Source organism: Protopterus annectens, chromosome 2.part0, assembly GCF_019279795.1.
Source record: "Protopterus annectens isolate FY-2018-M chromosome 2.part0, PAN1.0, whole genome shotgun sequence".
NCBI classification, from domain to species: domain Eukaryota; kingdom Metazoa; phylum Chordata; order Ceratodontiformes; family Protopteridae; genus Protopterus; species Protopterus annectens.
The window spans coordinates 93,351,358-93,369,178 of NC_056728.1; the positions used below are offsets into that span (position 1 = coordinate 93,351,358).

At 34.5% G+C, this 17,821-nt stretch overlaps 1 protein-coding gene across 1 annotated transcript in view; it reads right to left on the reverse strand.

The window, feature by feature from the left end:
• TRPM8 (transient receptor potential cation channel subfamily M member 8) overlaps positions 1–17,821 on the reverse strand; it is an 820,991-nt gene that overhangs the window by 606,463 nt on the left and 196,707 nt on the right. The window contains 1 exon segment of the mRNA XM_044060289.1: positions 3,788–3,988. Coding sequence (XP_043916224.1) covers positions 3,788–3,988 — 201 coding nt within the window.

The following is a 17,821-nucleotide window of genomic DNA, read 5'->3' on the forward strand; positions in this document are numbered from 1 at the left end:
CTAACTGCCTCTTTTTTCATACACTGTGACAACCCCCCCCCCCACAAAAAAATAGTAATGTCCTATTTACACCCTGAACGTCTGGATGTGATTTACTGAAAAAAAAAACAGTGGCCAGGGTAATAAGGTTCAACTTGTCTTTCCTCATATAGACACATTCTGTCTGGAAAACTGACCAAGTAAATGACCTCTTGCTTTTACATGCAGTCTGCTCTCCCCTTTTTCCATCCTACAAATAATAAATTTTGACTGTTTACACTTGTCGTGTTTACAATGCTCATAATCTGATCTCTAGCCAGTAGCATTATTTGTTGGTTTTCATTGAAGCCTCTACCTCTAATCTTTATAACAAAGGCATAAATAGCATATAATATTACAGAGGATAGTTTGTACTCTAAATTTATTTACTCCATTGGAGCTCTGAATGTTTGTAGTCCTAACTCCCAACACTTGCATCCTGAGCTTTTTGGGAAAAGCAAGTTACAGCCTCACATTTCAAACAAAAGTTTATACCTCTGGAGCCATAATGATTACTAAAGAAATGTAAATCACAAAGTATACATCATAAACATATCTTCGCAGGGGTAGAGTTCATTAGATTCTATGTCTATGTCTTAAACTGGACTTTATAGGTCATAATAAACACAGTAAATTTTAATTTTCCAATATTTTGTAAACAACTTACTATAGACCTGTAACCACTCAAACTACACACATATTGTAAGCAGGACTTGTTTTGTCCATCACTGAGCTTTCACATTAGGCTAAGCTGTGTGTTACTTGGGTGTTAAGATATTTAGCAAAACATGAAATTTATGACATTATGAATAGTATATGAACAACAAATAATTTATTTTAAGCATCACAAGACATAGGTCATATATCAGTGCACTTGTTTTACCCATCATCTGAGCTTTAATATGAAATCATTCAATAACATGTATGTACCATTATTTTGAAATTATTTAATGCAAATATAAACATGCTGTATTAGACACATAGAGGCATGAGTAGGATGTAACTGCAGCAACACCTGCTGATGTTACTAGGCTGTATTGTGTTAACACTGCTCACAGATTTACCATCAGTATATATTTTTTAATTGCCAGTACATATTTTCATAAATACTTCAAAGAAAACTGTTTCTGAAGGTCTGTGTCTGCTCCCCAAGACTGTCTCTAGTACAACAAATAGACGTTAACAGATAAGCATGGACTTTGGTTGCTCTGTACAAATGATGTCAATTCTTATCTCAAGTATAAGTAGCCTATAAGCTAGGTAGCTGTGGCCTGTGACTATATGAGATGGAGGGAAGTAAGCTATGCTAATATATCAGTGAGTTAATCATAAGAGGCTGTTATCCTTGCAGCTATTTTGGCTTTAATATGCCCCTTTCCCCTCTCACTGTAACCTAAGTGAGCAAGTCATATAGCGTAGGCCTCTTTCAAGATGCATTCTTCTGCACCTGTACAGTGCCGGCTGTAGCCCATACTCACTGCTTGGTAGGTGCTCAGTACAAGCTGGTGTACTGCACTTGATGGGACACCTGCCCTTCACCAGGCATCATTCTTGCAAGGGACTAACCTGCCATGCCTCCCACCAGGATGGGTGCCAAATCATCTGGGTCTGAGTAAGGGATTCATCCCTCGAATGGTTGGAATCAGATTATCCAGCCCAATTTTCATTTATTTCATTTTAAAATGTTAATGTAATTATTTCATCAGCACATTTTAATTATTCTTAAAGTGTTCTGAGGGTGGAAAGTTTTTTTTTTTAATTTTTTTAATGTAAAATAAAAAGTAAAATAGATGTACAGGAAGTTATCTTGCAACCCACAGTTCAGGCCATTATCTGTAATGCCAACTTATTATAAATCCATACCCAATGTTAAATGGTGATAATATTTTACTTTGTGATACAGTGAAAAAAGAATACCGAGATATCTGGGATAGTGAATGTGATCATAAAGTTTGTATTTTTGTCATGTGAGTAGCAATCACAAAAATAATGTGTTTTCTGTGTTACTGTTGCAGTCGGTACTGTGCATAGACAATATATAGAGAAATACATTTTGGTTTGTAAGGTGGTCATTTGGGTATGTTATGACTGTATAACAACACACTGTAGGAATATACAGGTAAGTGTTATGTGATCATTTTATTTGCAATTGTTTATGCAGTCAGTAGCAAACATCTGCCAATGAATGTGATTGACTAAGTGATTATCAATCACTTATGCAATCAATATATCCCAGTATAATCCTTTCCACATACTACTGATACTTTACAATAAGTGAGCCTTCTAAAGCAATCATATTACAGTAGTTGCCTGCAGAAAGCATTGAAATTGTATTAATGAAATAACTACTAAAATGTAATTAAGGAGTTAACTGAGTCTGTGAGGTCTGATAATGAATCATCAGGTCTTCTTTTGTCAAGCATTGATGAATCATAAGTGAAATGATGGAAAATCAAAGCAGTGAAAATCTCAAACGGTAACAAATCAAAACGTTTAAATAACATCAGTAAAAAAAAAAACAAATACTTTTGTAGTGGTATGCACCCTGAAACATCCAACTTTAGGAACTTGTATTCCCACCCTCTATTCTAAGTCCCAGGTTTCACAACCTCAGAAAAAAAGTTGAATTACACAAATGATTAAGTAAACAACTTTTATTTTCTGTTTACCATGAGTCACCCAAGCTTGGTGCCAGTAGACAGTTAAACAAAAAACCTTCAACCAACCAAGATGCAAATAAATCAGTTTTCTGCTTAGCAGGTATGATTAACTATGGCTCAACAAAATGAAGCACACTGAATTAATAGGTAACTATGTGTGGTTATTGTGATTGCCCATAAGACCCTAAAATCATTCATTGTATAAAATATCTTATTTAATTGTTTCAAAGTGTTTTTGTAATTATGTCCGCATATTTTTTTTCACCTTTTGTTGTTTCTCTTTCACTGCTATTTGTGTTCCTGTGTTTTGTTTCTACCCAGGATGGTGTATGAAGAGGTATAAGTGTTTCAGCAGACCACTTCAACTTATAACAAATGCATGCATACAGACATAAATAAATAAATAAATAAATAAATAAATAAATAAATAACAGAAAAGGATATGAGAAACCAGGTAACTAAATCAAAATTTTATGACAGCTTCACCCACCTAATATATCAAGGAAGAAACAGTATTTTATCATTAGCAATAATACCTTTATGGTAATCAAAGCAAATGTTTCTGCTTTTAAAACAAAAATCATATCTGCACTATTATATGAGAGTATTTGTGCTTTAAAGATAATTTTATAGAGTTAAAATATGATACATTATGTTTGCTTGCTGTTGTTTTCAGCTTTAAATAGCATACAGTTTTAATTTTCTTAAAACCTTTCTTCTAAGATAGCAGTTGAATGCGCGCACACACACACACACACACACACACACACACACACACACACACACACACACACACACACACACACACCTGCCACTTATGTGTCTAATGGATTCAGGCAACCTGTAAATGGTTCATCTCCCAGGCCCTAGCTTGTAAATGCTTCATCTCCCAAGCCTCTGCTTACACTTATCAAGGGTATCAGAACTTGTCAGAGATTTGGGATGCATGGCTAGGCTTAAAAAGGCCCTTGTGGTCGTTAGCCTAGTAAACACCTATGAACCTATGATCACACCAACACACACACACACACACACACACACACACACACACACACACACACGATCACTGTTTAAAATAACTTTCATAATTGCTACTATAATATACTTACCATCTGGATCCAATAATCTATTTCTTCATCAGAACGTATAGCAATACTTGTCGCCAAATACTTTTTAAGGAGAGCCTTTATAGTGTTAGCGGACAGACTGTTTGGATCAGAGTTAACCAGTGTAGCCAACACATCAGCTATTTGACCAGAACCTTCCACTATTATACAAGGAATATTACTGCTGACAGCACTATGGATTGCCTAAAGAAAAAAAGTAAACAGATTAATTTTCATGATAAATATCCGGTTTACTATATATACCACTTATAGCTGAAATGTTTAATGTAACGTAATGAGCTTTAACTTATACTATCGTCCTTCCAGAATGGAACAGCTGTAGCATAGATTATTTTCCTTTTAGACTGGATATTAACTTTGCTGTTTTACTTAATTAAATAATACATAAATGGTATAGTTCACACAGCCTATCTTGACTACAGCTTTTTTATCAGTCCCTATCTGGCAAAAGATTATTTTTTTATACTGTATCATCCCTAGTTGCTTTCTAATAGCTGTCTGCATTAACATACTGCTACTTTAAGTGTTCTCAAAACATATTTTATATATATTCTATCATTCTACACTGATACTTGTAGCTAGTAATCAGCTTTTTCTGGACAAAATATGCTTACCTTTCAAATGACAGCTTATTCATTCATTTTGCTTGTGTTATATCCACTGATTTCTAGATACCACCCACCTGTAGATGTCATTCTTCCTTAAATATCTTTCTTTCAGAACTGCTTCTTCTCTAAGGCACTCAACAACCTGTTTGCATTTTCAACGCATGAAACATACTTAATGAGATTTCTTAGCCCCTTTCAGTTTACAATTCTGCATTTCACCATTTGTTTTGCAATAGCCATTTTGTTAACAGCACTTTTTCTTCAGGCAAAAGCAGTCTCTAAGACTTTGACCAAGTGTATATAAAAGATCCACCAATATTACACATAAAAAACAGAGGTAATCCAGAAATCTTGAGTCAGATCTGATAGCCTACCTGTAACCCAGAGGGTGGTAGGACTATGAAGAAACAGTAACAAGGATTAGTTCAGATAAAATAACTTTAGCTAAAGGATCTAGGAGACTCTCTAGCTCTCTGATGTCCTCCTGTGTGAGAAATAAAGATGCTTTTTTGAGGTTTCAAGTAGCTCATACAGTTAAGTAGGTAGACAGATGAGACAGTTAAGAAGGTAGATGGATGAGACAGTTAAGTAGGTAGATGGATGAGTGTTTTTGTTAGACTACTACTTCAAGTTTTGATTTGTCATTTAATGGTCATGGCTCAACAGGTAGCATACGTGCTTTTGGTACAGAAAGCTGTGGGTTTGATTCACAAATCAAGTAGATCAATTGCTGACACTGCAATGCAACATAAGGGAGGTGCTGTACTCCTAAGTGTGTCATCCTTTGGATGAGGTACTAAACCAAGGTCCCATCTGCTTGAGTTGGTGGTAGCTCAGGTGGATGTAAATGATCCCATGGCACTTACCAAAAAGAATAGACATTCTTTGTCAACCTACCCATATCACATAAAATCATCTTAAACATATTACTTTTTTCCTCATTGTTTTCTTGTTTTACCATACAAATTTGCATAAAAAGATATTTTACTTTATAAATCACTAATAAATAAGAATATATAAAAATGAAAACTAACAGAATAAATACAAAAAGCACATATATAAACATTTTAAAAATTCACCATCCTTTGTACTTAAAAATATTTTACTAATAATTTCCATGTCATTCCATTCCTTATTAAAAAATTTTTTTAATCTGGCTTGCCATATTTGATATACACATGGTGGCATAACTTTATCTTATTCACTAATCCTTTTTTCTTCCAAACCTATCTATAAGAAATATTTTCTATTTTAGTATATTTAATCGAATCTCATCCTTCATATTCTACTAAATTTCCTCACAATTTCCTAATTCTCTTATCTTCTAAAAACTATGTTTCAGAGATTCTAACTCTCCATGATATATGCATTTTCTATATTCAGTAGCTTTATACTTTATTTCTCCTTTAATTGGCACCTTTTTAATCATAACTCTCCACAAAAAGTCCTGTCTTCCATCCCAATATTTAAATATTGTATCTTATCTTAACAACTTTTTTCATCTCCTTATTTAAGTTTTTCCAAGGATATACATAACACTTTGTCACATAATATTCTCATTTCAGACTTCCCTATTATCCTATATATTATTTATATTTACCTTCCAACATATTAATTTCTTTCTCAGTTCAAAGCCTCCTTCTTCTAACCTGCTTATTATTCTGTTGTCTTTTAATTCTATCCATAAGTCTTTATATTTTTCATTTGACATTTTTTTATAATCCCTTCTTTCAGTCATTTTTTTAAAATGCAATACAAAAATAGAGATGCTAAAAAAATAGGATTATTTAATCCTAACCCCCTTCCTCTTCTTTATTATATACAACTCCTCTTTTTATTTGATTTAAACTTGAACCCCAGAAAAAAAATAAATAAAATGTCTTTATCTACTTCTTTTGGACATAACATAATTTCCTCAAAATACCCATAATTCTCTATGACATATCCATTCAATAAATACACTTTCTTTTTAAACCTCATATTAAAATATTTCCATAAACTAACATTTTTTCTAATGTCTTCCAACATCTCATACCATTATTTCATTATTTAGTAACTTCTAAAGTATATATCCAAATATCTATATTAGTACTATTAAAATAAATACCTCCTTTATTATCATTTCACTAAATCTTTTATTTTTTCCTCTGTTAATTTTCAAACCAACCAAATCTGATAATTTTTCAACAATCTTAACCTCAATCATCCAATTAATATTTTTCACGATTACCATCATACCATCTCCAGATAGCATAATTAATGATATATCGATTATGTTTTTATAAAAAAAGCTTGCGCCACCCATTATTTTATATACCTCATCTAAAGCTACATTCATATTAATAGCAAAAAGAAAGCTACTCATATAACAACCTTGTCTAACCCCTTTTTCTATTGCTACCACTCTAGTTACTTTTCCATTTACAATTACTCTATTTATACTACCACTTAAATAATAATAATATTTACTTATTCATACCATAACTTTCCAATATTCTCCATTGTCATCAGCTTTTTCTATACCCTTACCTACCAGTATTACTCTATGTTTTCTATTTTATAGAATATCTTACTTATTTTATATACCTTAACATTTCAATAATGTTCATTCCTCTAATTTCATATAGTCCATCACTCCACTAATCCTAAATTATTTTTTCTAACTTTCCATACATCATTTTATTTAATTTTTTTTAATCTACATCCATCAAGGTTATTGTGCTCCACTTATTTAAGAATTCCTTCTTTTTTTCTATATGACATTTTGTACCCTCTTGCAAATACTATTTTTACAAATCCTGCTTTTTTTCCATTCATTCAACACTCTTACAAAAATATTTTGTGATTTTTATTCATATTTTATAATATTCATAATCTAGGCCATTTACACCAGGAAACAAACTTTCTTTCATCTTACTTAATATGCTTTCAATCTCATCAACCATATTTTCTTTTTTTAACCATTCATTCTCTACAAATGATAACATTACACATTTTCATTCTTTCTTTAACACATTTTTTCATAATATATTTCTTCATTAAACTGAATAACCTCTTCCTCCATTCCCTTCTGTTCTACAATCACTTATTTTTCTTACTTATAATTTGTCTTATTATCAAACACAAGGCAGGATTCATAAAGGTTACCACAAAGTGTACACTTAGTGTAACCTTTCAGAGTAAATAGACAGCACAAACATTGTGGTAGTCCTTGAATTAGAAAATATACACATACTGTACATTTTGTGTTACCTTTATGAATCCAGTCTATTGTCTCTTAACCTTTTTTCCTAAAAAAGGATTTACTTCCTCTTTTTTACCTTGCGCTAAAAATTCTTGTTTCCTTAACAAAACATCTCCACTTTTTCTATTTTACTGATATAACTTCATTTCTTTTACAAACATTTCTCAGCATTACTTTCCATTAAAAATCTCAAACCTTTCCTTGGTTCTAGCATATTCACTACTTTATTATAACATTTTATTATAAAACTATTTTTCTATTCTTTCATATTTTTTCTTAAATTTCCTGTTACAAACAACCCACAAATCTGTCTAATTATTAAAATACATAAACCTTGCAGGACAAGGATCCTTACATAATGCTTTCATACTTTCTTTGCAAGCTTTTTAACCTTTTCATTGTTCAACTTTTTTAATCCTTTATCACTTTGACATATTTTCTTCTTCATCACACTTAACCCATTTTGTAACTTGATTAAAAAATATATACTTCTATCATCCCCTTTACTTTCAAAAAAAAATATTCAGAAACTAAACACAATCTATCTCAGTTTTTTGGCTCATCCCTCCTATGCATATATTTTCTTCTTTTCCCTATTTTTTAAAATGCCTAGACTCATAATTTCCTTGATTCATTATGCCTTTACCAATTTTCCTGTATCTTTCCTTAAATAACAGCTAAAATTACCCATCAAAATAATATTCATACCAAGTGTAACATATGATTTTAATAGTTCAAATAATTCTTCTCTCTCTTCAATATTTGCACAGGCATATATAACAAGCAATCTTGCTATCTTTCCTTTCAATCTAATATCTATTGCAGATGTCCTTCCTGACTTACCAATAATTTGATATAAAATACAAATGTTCTCAGTTTAAACATAAGAATTCCTACACATCTTTCTATCCCTAGACTGTAGTCTATTTTCTTTTCCATAATAATTCTAACTGCTTCCTTTTTTCCCTATTTATAAATCATATATTCAATTATATCTGCTTTTATTTTCTTACATCACTGATAAATCATAATTATTCTTTTGTCATATTTTTCACATTTAAGGTAACCACTTTACAGTCATATATTTCGTTTTACTTTATCTGTCAGGTTTATTCCTTTAAATTTTGTTTTCCTATCCTTAGCCATTTTCAAAATAGAATTTTTTTCAGTGTTCAAGCTTATTTCTTCTTCATCACTAAATTAAGATTCCTCCTTCTGTGAACTGTTTTCTTTTGCTTTTTCATTTATCTTTGCATTCACCTGTCCTTATTCATTTAATGTTACTTCTACTTCAGATTATTCTGAGAAACTACACTCCTGTTTCTCTATTTGTTAATTTTCTCATTGTACATTTAACCTTTTTCTTTTCACAATCCTTCCATTAATTTCCTATTTGATTACACATGTGACATTTAACTTCAGATTTGTTATCATCATGTGTATCTTCCCCAAATTAAAAAAAAAAAAACATTTGTATCACATCTGACAATTAATGCCCCTCCTTATCAGAGAATAAAGCATGTTTTGGGGCTACCCCAATACCTCAGAATTCTCTATTCCCTTCCACATTTATTACATTTGTAGATGTTTAATTCTTTCATTTACCATTTTTAATTTCAAAACACATTACCATCCACTACTCTATAAAACCTGTGTCATACACTTTAACCATGTCTATCACACTGCTACAAAATTTCCCTAATCCTATTAAAGTCATTTTTCATTATCCCTACAAAATTTTACATGGTTTTCTTTTTCATCTCTCAGTTAGTTAAGTAATTATTACTGTATTCTGTATTAATTGCATAATCATTCCAAGGGCTATTTTTTTTGTTTTGCATTTTTCATACTCATTTAAAATTTTTCTAGTCCTTGTCTGCTTTCAAAAATAATATCACAAAAATACTCCTTATGTATTAATATGAAAGCCCTTACCTCAGGGTTTATGATACCCAAAGCTGCTATAATGTTGTTCCAAACAAAATATCAATTAATTTTTTTGTCACTTTTCCCTTATATTCTAACTGAAAATCTACTTTAGTATTGCTTCTTGTAACTTTTGTTAACACTTTCGGCTCATTCCATGACTACAGCAGCATATGATGTTTTCTTCATTTTTTTCCACATGGTCTCTTTTCTCCAAAATTCTTTCCACTTTCTCATCCAGAACTTTGTTCATTATGTCTCCCCATGATGCATCTTCTGTACTGTCTGGTTCACTTTGATTTAACATCTCCTGTATTAAATCATCCCACTACCACTCCTGACTAGATGGCTGCAACAAAATAGTCTTTATCTGCTTCATTTTCCATCTGCATATCTGCAAAATGGGTTCAGGCGCCTAGGCAGTGAGACATTTCCCTGTGATACATTTGACTGGGGATACATGGCTGAAGTGACAGTCAGCAGCAGAGAAATATGGCTGTTTGCAAATTCCCTGTGGGCAAAAAGAAGCACGTACTGCCATGCTCACAGCTTTAATAACCAAATGCATGGTGGCAGAAGAAGTAATGAGTGTTGTGCTCAGTGTAGAGTACATACTTATGTAACTACAATATGTAGAAGTGTGGCTACAGCATGGAGGAAATCCTGCAGGCTACTGTAGTCACATTTATGCTCCAGTATTCGTTTTAGGCAATGTTCCCTAGACAATGTAAAGGGGGTATTGGTCCACACACACCGATTACAAAGGTACTGCCCATTGTGCACTGCATTTGTACTGCCACTGACATGCCCTCAGGCCAGTCTGCTGCTGATGCCTGCCATATTGCCTTCCCTTGGGGATCATGGACATTGTTTTCTCCCTGGGACTTTGGTTCTTGAAGTTGTGGGCATGGTAACACATTCTTCTCTTTGCCCACAGGGAATTTGCAAACAGCCATATTTCTCTACAGCTGACTGTCACTTCAGCCATGTGTCCCCATTCAAATGTACCACAGGGAAATGTCTCACTGCCTAGGCGCCTGAACCCCTGCAAAATGCTATTTCTGGAATATGTTCTCTGAATCCTGCACACGCTGGCTATTTCATCACCATTACACAAATACAACTACTGTTTCATCTCCGCTATGATCTGCATTTTGCACCACCCTCCCAGATGCCACTGCCCTAGAAACAAGTCTGAGAATATCTATGTGCAATTGTCTATGAATGATATTGATCAAATTATATACAGAGTTAACAAAGATGTATTTGATTTGCATATCAGTAGTATTCTACCCCTTGAAATACTGAATTATTTTTGAGTGACCCATCTGGTTATTCCCATGTGTTATGGATTACTGAAAATACATAAAATTATTTTAAATCCTCCAATGAGACCTCTTGTCTTATCGTGTGGATGGGTGACAGAGCCATTATCTATTTATTTGGAAAAGACTTTAAAAGGCATGTTAAATTCCACAATGGGTTTTATAAAAGAGAGTAGTGATTTTTAAAACAATTATATGACTGGTATAGAGTTAATATGGATATACATGTATAGGTTGGTGACGGATGTGAAATCCCTATTTACAGTAATACCAAATTTGTATGGTATTGAAGCAATAAGTGGAATTTTTAATATATACAACAAATAAGAATAAAGTATTTATTAATAATATATGTAATTTATTAGAATGTTTGTCTAATAATGTTTTATTTTTCAAGGGGAATACTATCAACAGAAATAGGATAGTAATGGGTACCCTTGTATCATCTACACATGTAAACCTAGTCATGTGTATGTGGGAGGAAGACTTTGTGCTGAATGCTAGAAACTGTTATTAATCAGATGTTCTATTGTATAAATGATTTGTAGATGACATTTATGTTGTTGGGAGGGGCACAGCAAGATTTAGAATATTTTGTGGAATATATGACTGTTAGTGTTAGTTTTCTAGGTTTTGTGATTACAGTCTCTGATAGTATAATAGAATTTCCAGATATTAAAATAACTAAATCCAAAGATTGGAGATTTAACAAATTTTTACTTAAAAAGAAAGTTAAAAAGAATACCTAAGAGATCTGGGAACACAGGTTGATAACAACCTCTCTTTTGACCACCACGTTGCCACTGTGGTCAGAAAGTCCTTCTATGTGGCACATCTCATTACTAAGGGTTTTGCATCCAGGAAGAAAGAGGTCATTGTCTCCTTCTACTCTTCCCTCATTAGGCCAATCATCGAGTACAACGCCCCATTTGGCATGTACCTCACTAGACACCTGCAACAACTGGAGACGCCACAAAAGTACCTCACAAAGAGGATCCTAGGCCTTATACACTTGTCCTATATGGACAGACTCAAAAAACTCCAACTATTCTCTGTCTCATATCGTCTACTTAGAGGTGATCTCTGCTTGCTTACAAAGCCATGTCTGACCCAGCTCTGTTAGAAATGCTACATCTAAATAAATCACAATCCCTCCACACCACACACTCCAGAGACCTCAACCTCACTACCACAAACACAGAACATGCTGGAGGGACAGGTTCATAACCCAGAGACTGCCCATGCTATGGAATGGACTTCCCATACATGTCAAGCAGAGCACCTCACTGGCCCTCTTCAAGAGAAATCTTGATGAATGGATGGGAAATAGAAAATTCACCCTGAGGATCACTCCAGTGGCTCTACTTGACAGAGGCACTAGGAACTAAGGTTGGGTGGCACAATGCCAGGGTAATCCTATGGGCTAGGCTTGTAAAGGCTCCAGAGCCATTAGCCTACTACACACCTATGAACCTATGAACCTATTTACATCAAAGAAGTATAGATCTTACTTTTATTTTTAAAAAAACATAATGAAAGGACAAATGCTGTTGGTAAATATGTTAAAAACTAAAGATGAGATATTCATAGGTTCATAGGTTCATAGGTAGGTACTTGGCTATTGGCCCTAGGGCTTATATAAGCCTAGCCAAATGGTACCCTGGCTTTTGCCACCCAAGAAAATTATTTTCCTGTGCCCCTGTGAAGCAGAGCCACAGAAGTGATCTCCGGGGTGAATTTCCTATTTCCCATCCAATCATCAAGATTTTTCTTGAAGAGTGCTAATGAGGAGCTTTGTTTGCTATAGATAGGTAGTTTGTTTCAGAGTATGGGAAGTCTCTGGGACAGGAATCTATCCCTCCAGCATGTTCTCGTTATTGTGGTGACAAGGTTTAGGTCCCTAGAGCGTGTAGCTCGGAGGACTGGGATTTCTTTAAGTGGAGCATGTCCAACAGCTCTGGGTTTGACATAGCTTTTTATGTTAGGCAGAGATCACCTCTGAGTAGGTGATATGCGACAGAATAAAGCTGGAGTTTTTTGAGACAGTCTGCATAGGGCATCTGTTTGTGTCTGGTAATCGCCTTTGTGAGGTATTTTTGTGGCCTTTCCAGTTGTTGTAGATGTCTTGTGAGGTACATACCAAAAGGGGCGTTGTACTCTATAATGGGCCTAATGAGTGATGAGTATAGGGGAACAGTGACCTCTTTTTTCCTGGATGAGAAACCTTTTATGGTGAGGTGTGCCATGTAGAAGGATTTCCTGACTACTGTGGCGATGTGATTATCAAAGGAGAGACTACTGTTCACCTGTGTCCCAAGGTCTCCTATCACACTTTCGGTGTTAAGTAGACTATCGCCTATGTGGTAGTTCATGGTAGTTAAAGCAACAATTAGACAGTATGGAGATAGATTTCTTTGCAGAAGTGATATACCCCCATGGATGTATGAGCTATGAAGGAGAAGTGAGGAGGGTGGGCATTTTTTTCCGACAATGGCACTGCTCATCATAATATAAGAGCAGAGAGTAATGCTAATACAAGGTGTATATTAACTTATAATAAAATGGCAAGGAAGTTCAAGGTATAATAAAGAAAAATTGGCACCTATTAACTAATGTGAAGGGGATAAAAAATAAGAATGCAGATAGACCATATTTTAGTTTTAAAAAGGTAAAGTCCCTAAAACAGATGCTGTGCTATAAAGAACAGAGAAATGTGATGAATGCTAGGTCTAGTCAGAGGAAGAGAACATGCCTTGTTGTAAATGTTATTTCTGTAAATATCTTTACAGGGCTGGGAGATTTAAACATCCACTTCTAAAGAAAGATTTAATTATTTTGGTATATGTAGATTGTGATAGTGAAAATTTTGTTTATGTCACTCTCTGTGCATATTCTCAGGCTTTTTAATGTAGGTAAGAAAGATAGAAAAATTGAGGGAGAGAATTTGCAAATCCTTATCAAGCATAACAAGGAATAATTAACTGAATACATTATGTAAAGATATAAAGAAAAAGGGTGTGTTACAGTTCTGTAAATTTGCTGTCATACAAATGATTAAATAGAATTTGAGAGGGGTTGATATAAAAACACAAACAAAAGGTCAATAGTATAAATGGGTAGTTAGGGTAGATAAAAGCCTAGGGATACATGAGATTGTTTCAGTCAAATCAGTACTAAAACATGGGATAATTAAGCAATGATTTTATTGGTGAGTTTCTGACATGCTTTTTTAAAATGACAATATATAAGGGATGTGTGATTGTAAGATTGTTTAATACCCGATGAAGCAGTTTCACGTGTGAAAGCTTGTTATATTTTTGTGAGTGTTTTTTTTTTTTTTTATAAATAATAATTTGTATTCATTTGGAGTTGTCTTGTGTTAGAATTTGTTTTTTTTTCAGATACTGCACTAGGAATGGGACATGCACATCTACTTGCAAACTATCTTAGCTTTGAGTAGAGGAAGTTCCCTGATACCCTGGTCACATTTCCCCTAGTAGTATACATATCAGCTTGGGTCTTATTTGTTTATTTATTTATTGGCTTATATGGGTAATATAGATCACTATAGACCATTTGCAAGCACAGCCAAGGAGTATCCCTTGAAAAGATGCCAAAACCTAGTGGGACTAACCAGTCAGCAAAGAAGGAATGAATAAATAAATTAAATAAATTCATTAAATAAATGAATGAGAAAAGCAGAACTTGCCCCCGTCTGCAGTACCTGTGTTAAAGCCCATTCTGGAAGTCTGCTTGTTTACATTTTGCCAGAGTTACAGACTATGATAGACAGGCTGTGACTGATTTATGTGCAATTTGATGAAAGATAATAGAATCATGTAATATACATGAGCATTTTTAGAACAGAAAATCAACTACCATGTTTTGGAAAATAAGAGGAAATCAGAGTATCCTGAAAAAAATGTTGTAAACACACTTAAGAGCATGAACATTTGACAGAAGCAGTCAGTGATGGTCAGGAGTGAACACAGCCACTGGATATATATGGTAGAGGACATATCCACTGAGCCACCATGATATCATGGAGAGAGGCACCTCAGAGGAGTGTAGCAGAAATGATAGATGGTTTTAATCATACACCTTGTAGAGACTTGAAAAGCATAACACATATAATTTCAAATAAATACAAAGGAATAACATTACAGAAATATTTAAATGTGTTAAGAGAATCCAAAGAACTAAAGATGGCAACATCTTTCCACAAATGTATCCAGTTCCACTGGCATGCAGGAATAATGCCCTTAATACAACTCATGTGACCCATGTTTTATTAGAGGCATCTGTTACAGTAATGAGATGTAGCCTGCTCAGCTGTCCTTGGAGAATGTGTGTGGGGAGCTGGAGCTATGTTCGGGTAGCTAACATGAAGGACATGTCACAGCATAGCTGAGTGTGAGTCCTTTGCCACATTCCATATCCAGGTGATATCAATTACAGCAAGTCAGAGGGAGGTAGGGCTTAATAGAAAACCCTGAATGGCTACAGCATGACAACTCTGTCTTCCTCATGCCCATCTCCATTCATGTGTGTCAGTATCTTGTAAAGACTGAAAGACATTATCGTTAAGAGGGACCAGACTCACCTGTTAAAGGAGCACATTCTGGGATTCCCAATTGTGATTGCTCCTGAGACAGAAACAGTAAGTTGGGGCACTGAGGAAACAAAGTAGATGGTAGTGTGCAACCCCCCCCCCAAAAAAAAAAACTAATAATAATAATAATAATAATAATACATGGGAAGTTGATGATGCAAGAAGGACTGCTTAAAGAAAAGCATTGCACTCTTGTTTCTTAGAAAGAGCAGTAGGTGATTGTAATGTCTTTCCTGAAAGTGAATCAGAGTCAGAACAATTGACATAGTAGTGTGGTGGCAAGTATAAATTAATGCTACTTCATTTCAGATCCAAGGATTGAAGTTCACTTCTAATCCAGGGATGCATCCTAAATGGAGTCTGCATGTTCTTCCAATGTACCTGTGGATTTCCACTAAGTGCTCCAGGTTCTTTAAGCACTTCCCAAACCTTGTTGCATAGGTTGACTGACTACTTTGGTATGGCTCTTCATTTATCTTGTGGGGTGCATCTTCTTAGACCTCTGCTTTTAATGAGCCTTTGGCACAGAGGGATCGATTTGGTTTAATAATTAAATCAATCAATCAATCAATGAATTAAAGAATATGGGGACAGACACATGGCAATTTTTATGAGGGTAAAAATATGCAGTTGGTTATCACTACTGTCTGCCATTAGCATCTGCATTTCTAAGGTTACTGTGTCTAAGATGTTTCCTTTAGATGAGGGATTCAATACATACAGGAATTAGTGTGATTATATTAGTAGTTTAATCACAGTGATTGGTTATGGAATAAATGGACTTGTACCCTTGAGGACTTGGCTGTCCTTTTTGACAAATGATGGGGTCTTGATACATTTTGTCTAACTTAGAAGGCATGCCAGCAGAGTTTCACAAGCAATAACACCACCAGTCTTATGTGAGTGCAGCAAATTTTCCAGTAAAAATATATTACTAATTCTCCTTCCATTGAAAACCTATACGGATAAATCAAATTTTGCTATCTGTGAACTGTTACATTTCTGACTTGTGTTAGTAAAAATAATGTAATATATTTGCTGTAAAAATTCTCTTCCATTTTCTTGGCAACTGGGCTGCATGCTGCCTTAATAAATGTGTGCCCAAAATTAGGTATGGACAGTCTATACAGTCCCATTTAAAAAAAAAAAAAAAAAAAATAGGCCATTTTTTTCCATGTTGGGATTTACCTATTTTTCATTCACACTGACCTGATTGTCCAGTCTGCATGTAATTTGTGAAAAATAAGTCCTAACACCAGTAATGTTATGTTATCTAAGTGCTCATGGTATCGAATTTTGAAAATGTTGAACGGCAATATTATTGCAAATGCCGTACATCGAAAGTGTTGTTGTGGGATCGTGGTATAGTGAGGATCAGGTAATTTGCCCTTTTCTCACTGTAGTGCGATCTCGGAGTTGGTATATATAATTAGTGGGGGGTGGGGGGCTGCCAACAATTTCGATGTCCAGCATTTACGATCATATTGCCGTTCTACATTTTAGTCTTTTGACAAGATGATATAAACGGTCTAAGAGTGCCTATAAGTTCCAAACTGTCAGTTATTCATAAATAGTATATAGTTTGATCCAACATGGTCCAACATTAATAAAAACAGTTCTGTAATTCCTTACATTTAGGCATGCTAAAGTACTTCTTACTCACATCCTGTATTTTACTCCTAGCAGACATAAATCTAGTTGATACCACAGTTCCTTTAATAACCAAGTCTACAATTACTATAGCAATAACCCACGCCTGGGTGTGGGTAATGCGGGATTTACTCACGGTTGGCGTGGTTTGTTTCTGAGGGCGAAGCCCAAGGGACCAAACAAAGACAACCGTGGGTAAATCCCGCATTGCCCACACCCAGAAGTGGGTTATTGCTATTATACTATGACATTATTTAATCAAAGAAATAATTACTTTTCTTAAATAATGGCATTGTATAATGCCTCTTTGCTGCCCTTCCACAGCTGGCTGGTATCCGCGGCAGTTCTGATGTACTGCGCATGCCTATGCAGTACATCAGAGCTGTGGCCAAAAGCAACGGAGAAAGCAAGATCTCCATTGCTTTTTACTGTTTCGCTATGTTAAATGGGTTTAACATAGCGAGGCAGCTTTAAAATAAGCAACAGAGATCTCCGTTGCTTTTTTGAAACCTGTGTCGCTATGTTAAACTCTTTTAACATAGCGAGACAGTGTTTTCAAAGAGACTTATACTAATGAAAAAAGTCCGGGTGACCGGACCTTTTTCCATTAGTATAAGTCGATTTACAACGTGCATGCTGGCCAATCAGCGT